Below are 17,226 nucleotides of genomic sequence, written 5' to 3'. Positions count from 1 at the left end.
AAGTAATTAGTATGCAGGGTAATCATTCATTATTCATTATCAAGCAGGGCATTATTAAGCAGGATGTCAACAAGCTGATAATTAATAAGCAGAATATTAACAACTGAGTCATTGATATGCATTATGCTAACAAATGCCTCATTAATATGTAGAATGTTAATGAGTAGGTCATTAATACGCAAAGTGTTGATGAACTGTCGGCTAATATGCATATGATTAATATGCATGTAATTAATATGCATGATATTAATAAGCAAGACAATAATAATATGGCAATTAATAAGCAGCCTATTAATAGCTGGGTCATTGATATGCAATATTTTAATAACCGGGCCATCACGAATGTTAATAATTAGATAATTAATATGCAATATGTTAATAAGCAGGCTTTTAATAGGCGGGTCATTAATATGCAGGCTGTTAATAAGCGGGTCATTAACAAGCAGGACGGGAGGACCTCCGTGCTGGGGACACGAGAGGACTCTTTTTAATTAATTAATTAATTAATTAATTTTAATTTTTAAATTTTATTTTCGTGCCCTTCATTTTGCCATCCCTATCCCTTGCCGCGCCCGCCCGCCCCGCGCCCGCCCGTTTCCGCCCGCCCGCGCCGCTCCCTCCCCGCCGCCTCCTCCCGAACCGCAGAGCCGCAGGGGCGGCCCGCCCCCTTGCCTCCCTCCCATTGGCTGCGGCCGCCGGGTGGGCGGGGCGGCGGCGGCGCCACGTGTGGCCGCACCCGGAAGTGGCGGCGGGGCCGGAGCGGCCGGGACCAGGTGCGGGGGGGGCCGGGCCTGGGGGGGCTCGGGGCTGGGGGAGGGGCTCTGGGCCCGGGGGTGCGGGGAGGGGGGGATGGGGGCTGAGGGGGGGGATTGGGGGGCTGGGGAGCTGGGTTTGGGGCCTGGGAGGCTCCATTGGGGGGGCTGGGGGCGCTTTTTGGGGGGGGGCTGGGGGCGTTTTGGGGGGGTTGGGGCCGGGTTTAGGGGCTGGGGGTCTCAATTTAGGGTCTGGGGGACCCAATTTGGGGTTTGGGGGCTGTTTGGGGGGTTGGGGGATCCAATTTGGGGGGTTAGGGGCTGTTTGGGGGGGTCTGGGGGTCTGTTTGGGGGGCTGGGGGGCGTTTGGGGCCGGGTTTGGGGGTCTGGGGGTCCCAATTTGGGGTCTGGGGGCTGTTTGGGGGGATCTGCGGGGTCCAATTTGGGGGGTTAGGGGCTGTTTGTGGGGCTGGGGGGTGTTTGGGAGGGCTTTGGGGCTGGGTTTGGGGGGCTGGGGGACCCAATTTGGCGGGTTAGGGGCTGTTTGGGGGGGGTCTAGGGGCCTGTTTGGCGCCTGGGGGCCGTTTGGGGCTGGGTTTGGGGGGCTGGGGACCCAATTTGGGCCTGGGGGCTGTTCGGAGGGCTGGGAGGATCTGGGTTGGCGACCCAATTTAGGGGCTGGGGGACCCAGTTTGGGGGCTGGGGGCTGTATGGGGCGGCTGGGAGGCCATGGGTTTTGGGGGAGTTGGTTGGGGCCATTTTAGGGGGCTGAGGGACTCAATTTTGGGGGTCTGGGGACTCTTTGGGGAGTTGGGGATTTTTTTTGGGTGGGGGCCAGGATGCCTTGGCTTTGGGGGGCTGTTTGGAGGACCTGCCTGTGGCCCCCTCCTGCGCTGAGCAGCCCCTAAATCCCCCAAATTTCAGGGAAAAAAACCCAAATGCGATGATCTCCTCGTGACGAGCCTCCTCTCTCCTTAGGCTGTGGCTCCCGCTGCGCTCAGCATGCTCCCGGGGCAGGGCCCGGTGCTGCAGTCGGTGCTGGGGACCCTCCTCACCTGGGGGCTGACGGCGGCTGGCTCGGCGCTCGTCTTCGTCTTCTCCAGCGGGCAGGTGGGTTTTGGGTCCTGGGGGCTTGATTTTGGCCCCTGGGGGCTTGATTTTGGCCCCCAGGGGCTTGATTTTGCCCCCCGGGGCAGGGAGAGGAAAGAATCCTGCTCCTCTCCCGTGCAGGATTAAATCAAACCCCCCAGGTCAGCCCCCGCTGGGGATCTTCAGCTCCTCTCCCGTCCCAAAATTGAGCCCCCCCCCCCTCTCCCCGCCTCGCTGGGTTTATTATTTCTGGCTGCCTTGTGATGATTTATTCAGCAGCTCGCCGCTTTTCCTCCTTGGGGGGGGAGGGCGATGTGCTAAAAGAAATAAAAAAAACCACAAAACCCACGGGGGTGAGGCTGGACGGGCTGCGTGCGGGGACAAAATCCTCGAGGGGGGGATGTGGGGCTATGGGGTGCAGCTGGCCGGGAGTCTCAGCACCCTGTGGGGGTGTTTTGGGGCGAGCAGGGGTGGTTTTGGGGCGGTTGATGTGTTATGGGGCAGCCGGGACACCCCGCAGGTGACTCTGGAGAGAGGGAATTTCCCCCCCGATGGGATCCCAGCACGATTTTGGGGTGCCCCCTCCCATTGTGCCCTCGCTAAGCGCTGCTCTCTGCTTTCCTTCTCGTTCCAGAGGCGGATCCTAGATGGGAGCCTGGGCTTTGCTGCGGGGGTGAGTATGGCGCCCCTCCTGCTCCTCCGTGCTCCCTCGGGGTCCCTCCTTGGGTTTTCATTTCGTGGTGACCAAACGAGCTGGAGGCAGCGGGGGGGGCACGGGGCTGGCCACGTCCTGCCACGTTTTGGAGCCTCTCGTGGGCGAGGGTGGAGGTGGAGAGAGCCACGAGGGTGCTGAGCTGTCCCAGACGGGTTTGGCTCCGGGGTTTATCTCTTGTCACCTCCTTCAGCTCCTGAAACGTCTCTCTTGGTGTGATTGGGACGGGCAGGAGGCCCCGAGGAGGGCTTTTGGCCTCGTGCACGGTCAGTGATCAGCTGCAGGAGGCTTTGTAGGGGAGCTGGCCCCAAAGATGGGTTCTGGAGCGCCTTGGCTGCGGCTCTCCGGACTTCTCAGCGTGCCAGCCCTCTCCTGCCTGCTGTGAGATCCCGAGCAGAGGTCGGAGGCAGCTCCAGGTTTGTTTTCCAGCCTGGCATCTCCTCCCTCTGACCCGCACCTTCCCGGTGCCCCTGGCCCCAAGGGCTCTGCCAGATCCTGCGGGGTCCTGGCTCTGCAACCAGCACCTGGAGCAGGGGAAACTCAGCCTGGAGACCAAGAGCCCCTTGGTCTGGGAGCAGGAAAATCCATCCTACAGAGCCCTAACCGCCGGCAGCAGGGCTGTGTGCAGGCAGGGCTCCTTGCTGCCTGCTCCCAAACACCAAAACCCCAACACTGATCTCCTGGAGCCTGGCTGTCACCTGCTGAAGACACAGATAATTCAGTCAGGCAGCAGCAGCAGCAGCTCCTCAGCTCATCTCTGAGAAATCCATCGCTCGTTTTAGGAGTTTCCCATTCTGGACCTTTGCAGTTTCCCTTCCGAGCTGTCTTCCAGAGGCACCCTTGTCCCTACGAGCAGGTCAGAGCCACCTCTGCGAGGTCAGGGAGGCGCTGCCAAGCACAGCACGGGCTGTGGGCTTCCTCTGTCCCCTCGCCCAGGCTGTGGCACCGCTGTCCCCATGGCTGTGGGGTGCTGGACCATGGTGTGGGGCTGTCACCTTCCTGCAGCCCCGTGGGGACCCTGACTCATCCCCACGTGGCAGAGGTGTGGCCCGCAGCTGTCCCACAAACATTTTATTTGCTTTCCTTCCTCGTATTCACCGTGCTGGGGAAGGGAAGGGAGAGCTCTGGGGGATCGCTGCGGCGTCTGGAGGGGAAAACCTCCACCAGGACCTCCCCGGGCTGTGACTTGGGGCTGTTCCTCGGTCACGTTCGCAGCCCTGAGCTGCTGAAGCTGGTCGTGGGGAGCTGCCTGTGCCCAGCACGGGCTCTGAAAATCCTCTTTGATGCCAGGACCCTCGCAGAGGGAGGTGGCAGTGCCACTGCCCCTGGGGGCACGGGGCTGGGGCTGAGCACTGGGGTAGCAGCGACGTGGCAAAGGCACCGGAGGGTGGAACAGAAAGAATTGCCTTCCTTTTTTTTTTTTTTTGCTAGATGTGTTCCAGATGTGCCCGTGGCGCTCTGCCTGTTGGCTGATAAGGGACTGGAGTCCCAAAATCTGCACTTGGCCCCCCGGTGCCGCTGCGCTCTGCGTCTCCAGCTTGTCCTTGCCCAAAAGGTTTAATAACAAGCATTTTCCTGCCTCTGGCGTGTTTGGTGCCTTTGCAAAGAGCCCCGTGGAGGAGCTGGAGCCTTCCCCAACCGAGCAAAGCTCAGAGGGGCCGTGCTGGACTCCAAAATCCTGGCAGGGAGCAGCAGGAGCCGTGCGGTTCTGCGCCCCTCCGGTGCTGGGGGGCTGCGGGCACCCGGCGTGCTGCGTGGAGGGGGGCAGGATGTGGAGCAGCCTCTTTTGAAAGCTCTTTGTACCGTTTTCTCTCTTTTCTGTCTCGTAAAAAGCGTTTCCTCGGCCGGTGAAGCTGCTCTGATCAGGGGCTGCTTCTCCTGCTGTAAGGGATTTCTGTTCAACGCGGACGCTTCTGTTCAAGTCTCTTTGATGTGGGTTTCTCGCACATCAATGCAGGCTGCTTCTCCGAGCCCTGGGGTAGGGGGCATAGAACTGAACCTCCTCTTTATCTGCGAGATGTGAGCTCCGAAATCTGCCCTGTGGAGTTTCTTTAAACTTCTCCTGGAGCCAGCAAACCTCCGGGCGCGTCGGGGACCCGCGGTCTCTCTGCTGTTGGTGCTCAGCGCAGGGTCCCCGTGAGCCCCTGGTCCCAGGGCTGTGTGTGATGCTCTCCTAGGCCAGGTTCACATGTGAAATGGGTCCATTTACTGCTGGTAACGATTCCCTGCTTGTATTTCGGGAGCTTTCACAGCAAGATAACGCCCGACTGAACCAAAAACTTCTGCACCACCAAGAGGAGGGAAGGGATGGGGACACCAGCGACCTCGAGGCGGGCGGTGCGGCGTGCTGGGGTTTTGGGGAGCCACAGCTCGGCTCTGCAGGCATGCTGACAGCTCTGGGTGAGCCACTTGGAACCACGGTTGAATTGCAGCAGTGCCCCGATTTGGGGCGTAGCTGCACTTTTCTTCTTTTCTTTAATCCCTCCGGCACGGCTGGTGGCACGGTGCCTCAGGTGGAGGGGATGCTCGGCTCCTTCCCCCCTAACTCTGCCCGGGGGTGTGAGCCCCGAGCCCCCTCTGCCTGGGTTCCCTCCCTGGAAGTGGCGGGTTTGGCACGCGGGAGCCTCCGAGGTGACGTTTCCATGGAGACGAGCCTTTACTTGGGCATCTGATGTGCAATTCTGTTTTTTTTCTCTTAAATCTCGATATTCCTAAATGAGATTTTTTTTAAAATGTTCCCCGTTAGCTCCGTGTCGTCCTGGGGGTGCTGTGCTCCCCTCCAAACATCCAGGGGCTGCAGCCTGCCTGCCGCCTCGCCCGGCTGGTCCTTGTCTTGGGTCACGCTTTGATTTCTTCCTCTGTCCCAGGTGAAGCAGAAAATCATAAAGACACGCTCCTCGCGCCGCGCCACGCAAGTCTGCCTCGAATATTCCCTTTTTCAGGGCCGCTTAAAAGAGCATCGGTAATTTCCAGGGGTCTGCCGAGGCCGCCTCTCGTTGTTGGAGGCTTAATGAAGTCAAGCTAAGGAGTTGGGCAGGGGGAGCAGCATCTTCTTTTAATTCCTGTCTGCATCGAGTCCTCACCTGGAAGGAGACGCTGGTGTGCAGGGGAGGTGGATGGAGACCTGGGTGGTGCTGCCTGGTGCCTCTTGGAGGGTTCCCCACCAGGTTCCCCATCGGTGTGGGGACACAGCCCTGGGTTTGGTCATTTTTGGTGGTGTGAGGCTGTGCTGGCACGAGGCAGTTGGGTTTTGAGCCCCTGCTTCTCTGCGCTCAGCCTCATGAATCTCGGCTAGGGTGGAGCCAGGAAATTAAAACAAATCCGCTCCCTGTCTGTGGGCTGCTGGGCGCGAGAAGCAGCCGTCTCTGGTTATGCTGAGGTGTTTCAGGGAAGAGTTTGGGCTCCCTGCAGCCCAGGGATGCTTTCCATCCCCAGCTGCCTCCTCCTCTCCCTCCTCAACCGCAGTTTGTTTTCCCAGAGCTGGTGGATTTACGGTGTGGTGCATCTCGGCTCTGGAGCACGGAGGCTCTTTGCTGAGCCGCCCGGATGGGATTTGGCAGGAGGAGCCCAGCCTCGTGCCAGCCGGGGCTCTGCAGGTCCCTGCTCCTGGCTGATGGGAGCAGAGCGTGGGCGCTGCAGTGCGATGGGAAGGCTTGGTGCAGGAGATCGTGTCCTCTGCTGGAAGGGCTTCGTGTCTTATTGATCCGGGGAGGACCCAGGCAGGCTTTTTCTGCAGGGAGGAAGGGGAAACGGAGCTCACCTGCACGTCCCTTGCACCAAAACCCTTTTACTGCCATCCCCGGGGTGGCTGTAGGTGCCCTGTGACCTCCTAGCACGTGTGGAACAACCACAGCGGGGTGAGGAGTGGTGGCAAAGCTCAGCACAAATAAGGATTTGGTAATTAAAGTGTGGTTCTGTCACTCGGTCGGCTCGCTGGCAGGAATCCCAGCCCTCTGGGTACGTCGGGAACATCGTCTGCTGAGGGATGCTGCTGGACCAGGGGGTCACCGTGCTGGCTCTGCCACGGGGCAGGAGCTCCAGAACAGCAGGGTCAGGACGCTCCCTTCCAAACCAAGGTGTGCAGGAATAAATTTCTCCTTCCCCAGCAAACCAAGCTGCTGGGCAAGTCTGCTCCTTCAGCTGGCGAGGCTCGGGGGGACCCAGAGCTGTGTCATCCTCTGGGGGCTTTGAGCAGTGGAGACGGTGGGGGCTTTGGTGCTGACTTAATGGCAACGGGAGCTGGTGCCAGGTCTCTGCTTTCCATGGGGAAATGATCTCTTAACGTGAGGTGACGGTGTAATCCTGCAGATTCTGTAATTCTCCCTGTTGCTCGTGTTTCCACGCCGGGGCATGTGGTTTTTTGGTGTTTTTTTTTTTTTTTCAGAGGAGGTGGCATCTGAAATACGGAGCTTGACAGCTGTGGTTAAGTTTAACTTGACAGCCTGCTTTCTTCTTACTCACAGCGAGCTGAGAGTTACGCAGCCCCTCAGGGACTGGTGTCTCCAGCAGTCGGCATCTGGCTCCTCTGACAGCGATTTAAAGCGAGCAGGTTCATTACGCTCCTCTCCTGCGGGCACCGTGGGGTGAGAGCAGCCTCCCTCAGCACCCCTCCCTCTGCCAGCTGTGGGCTCGCACCCCCAGAGCTGATCTCACACCCTCCTGCACCCCAAAAGTTGACGTTGGGACTGGTCCTGGAGCTGGTCCCGGTGAGCTCCCGCAGCTGCAGGGACACCCGGCTGTGCTGAAACCTGCCCTGCTCCGAGCTGGGGCTGGCTTGGAAAGCCCCACAGATCCCATGTCCTGTTTCTCCTGTGGTTTTTTGGGGTAGTTCCTTCTCCCTCCCAGCTGTAAGTGATGTACAAAGCCCTGTCTGGCTCCCTGGAGGTCTGGCAGGGTTGCTGTGACCGCAGCAGGCAGTGCCCAGGCGCTGGATGTGCCCCGGGGCTGTGCAGGGGCAGAGGATTCGCAGCGCCCCTCTGCTGTGGTTGCCTCGATTTTGGGTAGGGGGGCAGGGGACGCTGGCAGCTGAGCTGCTGCAGGCTGAGATCTTCGTGGCAAATCCCCAGCCAGGCTTTATCTAACTTGGAAATGGCTCTTTGGCTCTGCACATCACCTGATTTATTTTTTCTTTTCCTTCATGAGCTGAAGCCTGCGTGTGTTCCTGCTCCGCGGAGGAGCCTGGAGCTGGGCACAGGGTGGGAAGATTTGCTTCACCCCCAACAGGTGGGGGTCACAGACCCAGTCCTGCAGCTGAGGATGGGAGGAGAACCAAAAAAAAAAACCACAACCAAGTAGGGAAAAATACAAAACAAGACAGGGTGAGGGAGGTTTTCCTGCTGTCCTTCGGAAGGACGCTTGTGGCTGCGCTCATTCCACAGAAATTCACCCCACCGAGCTCGTGTGGGCTGCCAGCTCCTTCGGGCTGGAGCCAAGAAAAATGCTCTTGGTGCAAAAAACTGATGGAAAACCGTCACTTCTCCATCCTTCAGTGCCTCTTTTGGCCGGGGAGCTGCTGTGAGTGGCCCCGCTGGGTGGCAGAGGCCACGCAGGCAGCACGCCGGTGGGCGCGGGGATTTTCGGCACCCGGTGGCTGCGGTCCCCGGGCTCTCACCTCTCGCCTTTTGTCTCCTAGGTCATGCTGGCCGCTTCCTACTGGTCCCTGCTGGCCCCGGCTATCGAGATGGCTGAGGAGTCCGGCACTTTTGGAGCCTTTGCCTTCCTCCCCGTGGCCGTGGGCTTTGTTCTGGGAGCAGCTTTTGTGTACGGGGCCGACCTGCTCATCCCGGTGCTGGTAAGTGCGCGCGGGTCTCTGCCTGCTCTGTGCCCACTGGAGGTGACCCACCCCATAAAATGTCCTCGTTTTCCTGCAGGGGTGGGATTTGGGGAACTCGGGGCATTCCCAGGAGCCCAGGACCCTTTGGGGTGAGGCTCAGGGCAGCGGTGCTGGCCCCGGTGCTGCTCTGCTGGCTCCTGGGCACCGATGTCCCTGCTGGTGGCCCCGAGCAGCCAAACCTCAACCTTGGCTCTCTGGAAAGCTGCCTCTTCTCTGCTTCCTTCAGCTTCTGCCGTGACAGGAGCCAGATACAGATTGGTTTCTATCAGAGACTTAATGAAACTGTTTTTTCCCCCAAGACCCCGTGGCTCTGCCTGTGCCGAAGGCAGCTTCAGGCTCTGCGCTGGTTTTTTTTTTTTTCCTCTCTTTTTTTTTTTTTTCACACTTCTGCTTTTGTTCTTTTCACTGGCAACGCTTTGCAAACAGTTCAGGTGTGACCTTCTGTTTCAGCCCAGAGGTTTAATTTGCGGAGCTGCCAGCCCTTTAAGTGTCTCAGAATTGAACGAACCATCCCACCGTCGAAGAGTATTATTAAAAAATAAAAACCTGGAGCTGTTGGGCTGCCACGGCTGAGAGCGTCGGAACAGCTTGGTCTGCAGGGATGTTTTCCCAAACTTCCAAAGGACTTCTTAAAATTTCCTGATTGATTTTAGTGGCGGGTGGGATTACGAGCAAGGGGGGGGCTGAGGCTTTTTGTTTGAGGAGGGGCTGGCGACCCCCATTCCCGGGGGAGCCGCCGTGTTAATTTTCCCTGCTCCCTGCCTTTTTGAGCCTCTCCGAAGAGGCGTAGCCCAACGTGTCCTCGGTTAGGAAGAAAATGGCCTGATATTGCCGTGTGTCAGCGCCGGTGTAAATGGATGCATTAAAGCAAAGAACAAATAAATGAAACGCCGGCGGTGTCAGGCTGCTAAAAGCCTGCGCCCCCTCCGCGGGCTGCTGGTGGCTCCCTGCCCGTTCCCTCGCTCCTCTATAACTCCCAAAGGTTTCGCCGGGCTGTGGGGCTCAGCACCTCTCAGCAGCAGCTTTGGGGATGCTCGCAGCCTCTGGTGGCTGCTCCCCACAGCCCCGAGGTCTCGTGCTGGCTGTGGCAACGCTTGTCCTCGTCCCGAGGTGCTGGATGGGGCCGTGTGTTTGATCAGCTGCCCCCACGCCGCCGTTTCCCAACAGGAGGGACAAAGAGTTGCACCACACAGCCCGCTTCTTCCTCCTGCTGCCTGCCTCTGGTGCATTTGGAAATCGTGCCGGGTGGGGAGTGAAATTCTTGGGTTGCAAAGAGCAGGACGGAGCGAGGAGGGATGGCAGCGGAGAGGATTCACGCCCCGTGCCTAATGCCTGTGCGTTAGGAACGCTTCCTAAATCTGCTCGTAAGCCTGCAGGCGGTGAGGGGGCTGTCCCCGTGCTGGGGCTGCTGTCCCCGAGCTGGGCAGGAGCTGCTTTGAAGGAGTTTGTGCAAATGCAAAGGGTCCTGCCCCACGTAACTCGTGCCGGGCTGGCGGCGTGTCCTTGGTCAGAGCAGGGGACCCTGCGCCCCCAGCCCGGTGCAGCTCCTGGAGTTTGAGGATTAAGCCGCTGCGGTTCACTTCCAACCAGTCTCGCTCCTTTCTAAATCAGTTAAAATCTCACCTTTTCATTTTATTTCTTCCCCCACTTAAAATCAGGTGAGGTGAGGGGACGCCGGGGAGCCCGCAGAGCACGCTGACACCTGGGCGGGCAGGAGGAAGGGATCTGCTCCCACAGGCTGCTCTTGCTCCCCGTGTTAGCGCTCCTCTATAATTGTTTTGCGATATAGCAACAGGTAGTAAAAGCTTTTAATGAGCCCTTATCTCCCCGGGGCTGCTCCTGGGGCTGGAGCAAGGCTTCGCTCCCCTGCTCCCACGGCAGCAGGGGCAGGAGCCGAGCGGCTCTGCTGGTACCCAAATGTTTGCTGAGCGGCAGAGCGGGGCCGGTGGGAGGGTTAAACCTCCAAGACAAAGTGGGTAATGACGCCGAACAGCTGTAGTCATTAAATTCCTTACAAAAGACAGATTTAATCTATTACATCTTTATCTTTCCGCGGCTTCCCTGCTGGAAGCCTTTAGCGTGTTTGCTCATCCTTTTTGGAGTTTATAGAGTGTGAGACATCCCCAGCGCTGCTGGCGGAGGGCTGTTCTCCTGTCCTCTACCTAAATGCTAAAATTGTCCTCGGCCCCAGGCTAAAAAAAAAAAAAAAAGGAATCGGGCATTTGGGTGTGCTTGGAGAGCAAGAAATAAGCATCAGGAGCTTTAAAAGTGGGTGTCTCCTGCCTTTTGCTGGCCATCTCCTTTCTGCTCAGCCAAGCTTTTACCAGCTGTGCTGGATTTGGTGGTTTGGGAGCTGGGGGCAGGTCTGGGTCTGCTGGAGGATGTTGCTGTAGTCTCAGGGAATACCTTAAACCACTAACGAACCGCTGACAAACGACCTGTCTGCCTCTTCCCTCCCCTGGCCCTGCTGATGCTGCAGCATCATCTCCTTCCTGCGCTGATTTTTAGCGATAGAGCGAATTTTTGATGTTTCCAGGAGGATTCTGGATGGAGAAGGGCAGACGATGGGGGGCTGCGTGTGGGAGCTGGGTCTGAGGGTCTCCGATGCTACCAAGGTAGAGGGCTTTGGGTGGGGTGTGGGGGTCTGGGCACAGCACAGCACAGCACCTGTGCCAAAGCTGTGGCTCGCAGGAACTCCCTAATTTGTGCCTTTTCTGGATCCCTGCCCTTTCAATGCTCCTTGGAGCAAGCAGGAATTCCAAGACTTGATGCTGGTGGCACAGGGAAGGTGGCAAGGATAGGGGTGAGAAGCAAGCTGGCCCCAGCAGGAGATAAATCCCACAGGGATGAAACCCTCACCATAGCCGTGTGCCCACGTGCACACCCGTTCCCATTAACCACGTTACTCCTTGTGCACAACCATTCCCCATAACCACATTATTCCTTCCGTCCCCGTCTGCCTGACGTCCTCTCTGCTTTGGGATCGTTGTGCTAAATAGGATAAAGAGGCTTAATTGCCTTCATCTCCTCTACCTCAAGGCTTTGTCGGGCTTGGAAACATCTGCTCAGCTCTGGGACCAGGCTGTGGGGGGGGGGTTCCTGCCCTATGGGGGGGATCTGGGCAGTTTTTGGGGGTCTGGGCAAGTGCTGCAGGATGGCCAGCAGCTAACGGGTGACCGAGCCAGGAGCCTGCTGCTGCCTTCAGGGCAAAGGATGATCGGAGAAAAGGGTCTGGAGAGCCAGGGCTGTAAATCTGTCCTGGAAATCCCATCTCCATCCAATTTTTTTTTATTTCCTTGTCAGCTAGATGCAGGGTTTGTTTTTCCTGGCTGCGGAGTGACGGGGGGGACTGCTCCTTTCGTACCTGTTTTGAGGCTTTCCAGGCTCTTGTTTGCAGCTGCATTCATGGTTTTAACAGCAGTGAGGGCTGAGGAGCCTGATGTGGAGCAGGTGGCGGCGGTGCGTGGCTGCAGTAAGGGCCAGATCCTGCTCACCCTCTCGAAACGTGGCTGTGCTGCGCTCCTGCCCCTCATCCGTGTATTCACTGGAGGCCACGGCGGGGTCTGGGCGTGCTGCTGGCCTCCTGGGCAGACACAGCGAAGCAGAGAGATGGTCTCAAGCTTTTTTTGGAACGCGGTCTGGGATCGGGCACTTTGCACAGAATTTGAAGCTATTTTTGGCGAGCGCTCTTGGGAAGGACTTGGGAGCTCAGCTATCCACGGGACGTGGACGTGGTGGCAAAGACCTCTGTGCGTGCTCGAGGCGTGGGTGCACGTTACTTAAAATGGCCATTTTTTGGGCTGAAAGTCAGCTGGATCGGGTCTTTCTGGGCCAGTGGGTACATGTGTGGCACATACATGGAGAGGAAGCAGCTGTGAGGGTGGGGGGCCCAGCTGTGGGTGCTGGGGACCCCAGACCCAGGGGCTGCAGCATGCTGAAAGCACAGCTTGTAGCACAGCTCTCAGCACAGCTCTCCCCTCTGATTTACCCAGACCGAATTTAGCGGGTTAATTGTCTCACGAGGCAGTGGAAACGTGCTGGGGCTTATTGCCGGTGCTAATTTATAATCAGGATAAAAGTTCCTCTTATGCAATTTGATTTCTCCGAGACATGCCCAGCGCAAGTTCCCCTTCCTAATGCGCCTTTTCCTGTTCGTTTGCGACTCCTAGAAAGCTAATTAGCTGCACATCCTCACTGCTGTAGTAGGGAGAGGTTTTTCCTTTCGATTATTAACCAAAGGACGTGCTCGTATGTGTGTGTGTGTTTTGGGGCATGGGACTGAGGTGCTGTGACTGTCCCGTGGCCACTGCTTTATGGCACTGGTGTCAGAGGGTGCTGCTGGGCCGGGGCGGTTTGCAGTTCAGCCAAAAGACTTGTGCAGAAAGAGGGGTTTGGGGGCTGCTGATGGAGCTTTCCAGGCTCTAAAAAGTGGTGGGGATGCTGGAGAAATTTCAAGCTCCTTTCCTTGCTGTGACAAAGCCGTCCCTCCGCACCCTGCTTGCCATCAGACTGGGTCTGGAAGGCTCAGGGAAGGCGGCTGGAACCCTCCATGCCCCTTTTTTTGGGGACCATGGAGAGAAGCATCATCTCCATCACCTGCAGGACTTGCTCCTGTCCCCTTCATGTGCTTGTTCCAGACACCTGAACGAGGCCCCGTTCATCTGCGGGCACGGCGAGCGCCACGGGCTGCTCCTCGGCTGTTCCTCGATCTTCAAACCCGCCTTTGAACGTGCTCCTGGCAGAACCCAAATTAATGCCTCTGCTGTGAAATGTAAACCTGCCATTAAAAACGACAGAGAAGAGGAGAAGAAGGTTACAATCGGTTGGGTGGCGAGCTGTCAGGGAGAGGAAGGCTGCTTCCACGCAGCTCGTGGAAAAGATCTGTGCATACATCTATAAATGCAGCGCCGTGTCAGCTTGCTATCAGAGTAAACTGTGACTCACCCAGATTTACTTGACGTGCTGCCTGCTTTGGAGACGAGCTGCCAGGAGTCGATTTTGTGCCTCTTCTGCCTGTGCCTCCCCCGAGAGGCCGCCGGGGCGATGCCCGCGGGTGCCGGTGTGCCGCTGCCTTGCGGCGTGCTCCTGCTTTGGGGCTGCATCCAGCTCAGGTGGGGGCCTGGAAGCTGCAGGATGAGAGGTGCAGCCAGGCACCACGCACTCCTCCTGGCTTCCAGCCGCCGTGTGTGGGTGGCTGCTGTCTGCAAGCTGCTGCCCGGAGCTCGGTGCAGTAAAACAGGCGTCCAAACAGGCGTCCGTGGCTAATCCGGCGGCGCATCGTGCCTTGTTAATAACCTGATGGCCCCACTGGGAAGAGGGGAGAACTGGGGGGGGGAAAAACGGCTTGGTTATTTCTGCTCAGCCAGTCCGAGGCTCCTCTCGTGGTGTTTTGACCACTTGGATGTCTCTCCTCTCCTCTCCAGGCTGTGGAGGGCTGTGAGGCTGCTGGGGCGGTGCGCCCTGTCCCCCAGCTGTGCCACTCGGGGAGCGCACGTGGTGGTGCCTTGGGATGTTACTGCTGGGGTGTGGAAATCTGCATGATGTTTTCCTGTCTCCTATCACGCTCTAATTATCAACGAGATGGTGACAGTGACGTGATGTTAATCTGGTGTCCTCGGGCCTCACAGCTAATGCAAAGTGAAGAACTGACCGGAGGAGTCTGCTCCTGGTTTGCAGGCTCGCGAAGGCCCCTTGCTGCTGGTTCACATTCTGCCTGCTTTTCTTTATGGCCTGCCACGGCTTTATAGGTGAGGTAAATGCTAGACGTATAAATAAATGATATTTAATGAGCGTTTGGATTGCAGGGAACAAGATGCAGCCAGGAGGGGGGCAGCGCTGCAGGGATTTCCAGCCGGGTGTGGCTGCCGATGGAGCGCAGTGCTGGAAGCGCGCTGACTTCTGCCGAGGTGCTGCCTCCTGCCAGGCTCGGTGACACCCTGCACAAGGGCTCCGACCTGTGCCAGCCCTCCTGAAAGCCGTCCCTGGCCTTTGGTGTGAGCACAGGAGGTGGCTCAGCCTTGACAAGTGGTGCAGCGTGGCACCCACGTGTGCCGGATCGTCCCCGCGGGACCGCGTGTGCCGGGGATAGCGAAGGAGCGACCGACGGCTGGCAGAGCCCGGGGTGATGAGCAGCCTCCAGGTTCAGAGCGTCCTCGTGGTTTTGGCTGCTGCTCTGGGCTACTTTTGTCTGGCTTTGCCCGGAATTGGGTTTAGAAAAACAAGCCTGGCTCACGCAGTCGCGCTGTGCCCGTTTTCGTTTCCCTCCTCAAAATGCGGAGCTGGCGTTTCTCTGTTTTGGACAGCCCAGGGGTGGGCGAGGTGGCCTGAGGAGTGGGTCCTGGGGGTTTTGGCAGAATAAATAGAGGAAGGAAGATGGGCATGGTGTCCCTACTCCTGCTAGCATGGATTCTGCCCTGATTTATCCGCAGGGAGTGCAGAGGGAAGAGATGCTGGGCACCAGCCCTGCTGTGTGAGCTCTGTGCTGGCAGCAGTGCCTTGGAGGGGAGAGGGCTGGCTTCAGAGCTTGGTGTCTGGGCTGAAAGTTGTCTTGGTTGGAATCCAGCGCCTGAACGCCTTACCCTTGAACACAGAGGATGAGAGCTGCTCGTGTGGCAAGTTTAAAGGGATCATTGGGGATCAGAACTCAGCTGTGCCCCCCGGGAGCAGCCCTGGGGCTCAGCGCTGGGCCAGCCTTGTCCTGAGCTCCGAGAAAGGGAAATTGGTTAGCTCCTCGGTGCTGGCAATTAGGAAGTGCCTTGTCCCTCATTACGCCTCTCTTCTGTAATGAATTAACAAATTAATTGGACTAGCTGAAGGGAATGAAGGGCCTCTCCTGTGGGTTTATTGCGCTGTGCTTCAGGAAGGTGTGTCGGGCTCCCCCGGCGCTGCCCGGCCTCCCGCAGGCACTCGGAGCGGTTTGCAGCGAAGCCCAGGAGACACACAATGCTGGTAATTGTTTTATGCAGTGTGCGAGACCCGTGGAAGGAAAAACAGAGCAGAAAGCCTGGCCTTGGAAATGAGCCTGCTGCGGGCTCGGTCCCTGGAGGCTGCGCCGGTGCCGCTGGGCTCGGGGGCGACGGTGCGGGGAGAAAAGGGGCGCGTCGGAGGGGTGACACTTCCCCAACCCTGTACCGGGGATTTCTGCTGGTAATTGAGAGCCTAAAGGAGGTCGGGTTTGAGCCTGGCGTAACTGAGCAGTGCTGCACAGCCTCTCCTTGTCGGGGAGGTGATCGATAGCGAGTTGAGCCGCGCTCCCTCCCCGTTTCTCCTGGGCTCTGCCGGCTGCATCTGATGCGCATCCAGCGTTGACACGCTGTGGACGTGGCACCTCTCGGTCCCTGAAGGATCCCAATTCCTTCATTCTTCACCTGTGGGTTTCTCTGTGGGCAGAACTGCCCTGCAGGGCTCGGCTGATGGCTGGCACCCCACAATTTGTGTTGGTTGGGGGGAGCAGGGCTGGCTTTTCCTTCCCCCCTGCCGGGGCTCCTGGCCTCGCAGGCGCAGCAGCAGCAGCAGCCTCTCCCCCTCTTTGTTCGCTTTTCCCCCCATTAATTCAATCTGCACTGTTAGCAAATCACTCCTGAGAAGTATATTGTGTAAAAAATGAGCTGTTAATTGAAGTTTTGTTTGCTTTTTCTCTTACTGTTGCAAAAAGCCTTGCATAATAAGGGCTGCGAAAATCCGTGTTGCCACGTTACAGATAGCGAGGTGGGGAGGGGGCAGGGAGGGAGAAGGGATGCGAAGCTGCTCTCCATTAGACTTTAATAAGCATGTGGAGAAAAAGCTCTTGTTAATCCCCTCGGAGGCATAGAGGTTTATTGCCAACAATTAAAATCTCATATTGTAGCGCTGACTCGGTGCCACGAACCTCGCTGCTGTGTCCTGCCGAGCGCGTCCGCGTGGTGCCGGTGGGCAGAGCTGTCCGGGGGGAGATTCCTGCTCCCGGGGGGAATTTCCTGGTCCCGAGGGAAATTCCTGCTCCCGAGGGGAGATTCCTTCTCCTGGGGGAGATTCCTGCTCGGGCTGGCTGCGAGGCTCCTTCTGCCTGGCGAGATTCCTCCCAGCAAGGGACTGGAAACGTGGGCTCGTCCCAACTGGTTTTGGTGGGCAGCGCTCACCCAGTTGGAGCTGAAGGAGTTTAAGGACAGATCGTTGTAGTTTTATTTTTTTTTTTTTGGTTCCAAGTGTCTGTTTGGGAGGAGAGAGGGGATGCCATCCCCTACCAAAGCTGTCCCCTCCGCTGTCCCAAGGCAGGAGGTGAGCGTGCAGCATCTGAGGCTTGCGTGCTCGTGCAGCCGGTCCTCTGCTAGGTGAATTTACTGGGGGGGGGTTCAAGGTTTTTCTAAGCTCCTCGGTGGACAGGGAATTGGTGACCTGAATCCTTTCTTTTCCTGCCACAGAGGTGGGCCTCGCTTGTTTAGCGAGCTATTTTCTGCTAGATCGCCGGGAAAAAAGCAAAAATATTTGCGCGCCTTTTGGTTTTGTAACGACAGAGGTTACCCAAACCGCCTCCCTTCGGCCAAGCACAACATCCCTGTTACAAAACGAGAAGTTTCGTAACGAACCTCCAGGGTTTCCTCGGTGGCTTGGGAATGGTGTGCACGGCCCCGCTCCCCGGCCGGGTGCCAGCAACATTCCTGCCTCCTCCCGCAAAGCCTGAAGCCCCAGACGTGCCGACAGGGGAAAATATCGGTCCGCTTGGCTTTATACAAACGTCTCTTTGGCCAAAGAGATCAGTTTTACTGATTTTTTTTACTGCTGGCAGCCCACCTGGCTGCGGTGCTGCGGGGCCACCCCCATGGGATGTGCTGGCCATCGCCACCTTCCTGCTGACACAGGAG

General features: G+C 57.9%; 1 protein-coding gene across 1 annotated transcript in view; it reads left to right on the top strand.

The window, feature by feature from the left end:
* Positions 1–763: 763 nt before the first annotated feature.
* Positions 764–17,226, top strand: part of SLC39A11 (solute carrier family 39 member 11) — a 77,493-nt gene continuing 61,030 nt past the window's right edge. Inside the window, exons 1-4 of the mRNA XM_032199963.1 lie at positions 764–773; positions 1,731–1,862; positions 2,476–2,514; positions 8,186–8,344. Coding sequence (XP_032055854.1) covers positions 1,755–1,862; positions 2,476–2,514; positions 8,186–8,344 — 306 coding nt within the window. The 5' untranslated portion in view covers positions 764–773; positions 1,731–1,754. The remainder of the gene's footprint in view (positions 774–1,730; positions 1,863–2,475; positions 2,515–8,185; positions 8,345–17,226) is intronic.

Source organism: Aythya fuligula, chromosome 18 (genome assembly GCF_009819795.1).
Source record: "Aythya fuligula isolate bAytFul2 chromosome 18, bAytFul2.pri, whole genome shotgun sequence".
Taxonomy (NCBI): domain Eukaryota; kingdom Metazoa; phylum Chordata; class Aves; order Anseriformes; family Anatidae; genus Aythya; species Aythya fuligula.
The sequence above is the reverse complement of the archived record's forward strand: the minus strand, read 5'-3'. Positions and strand labels throughout refer to the sequence as shown.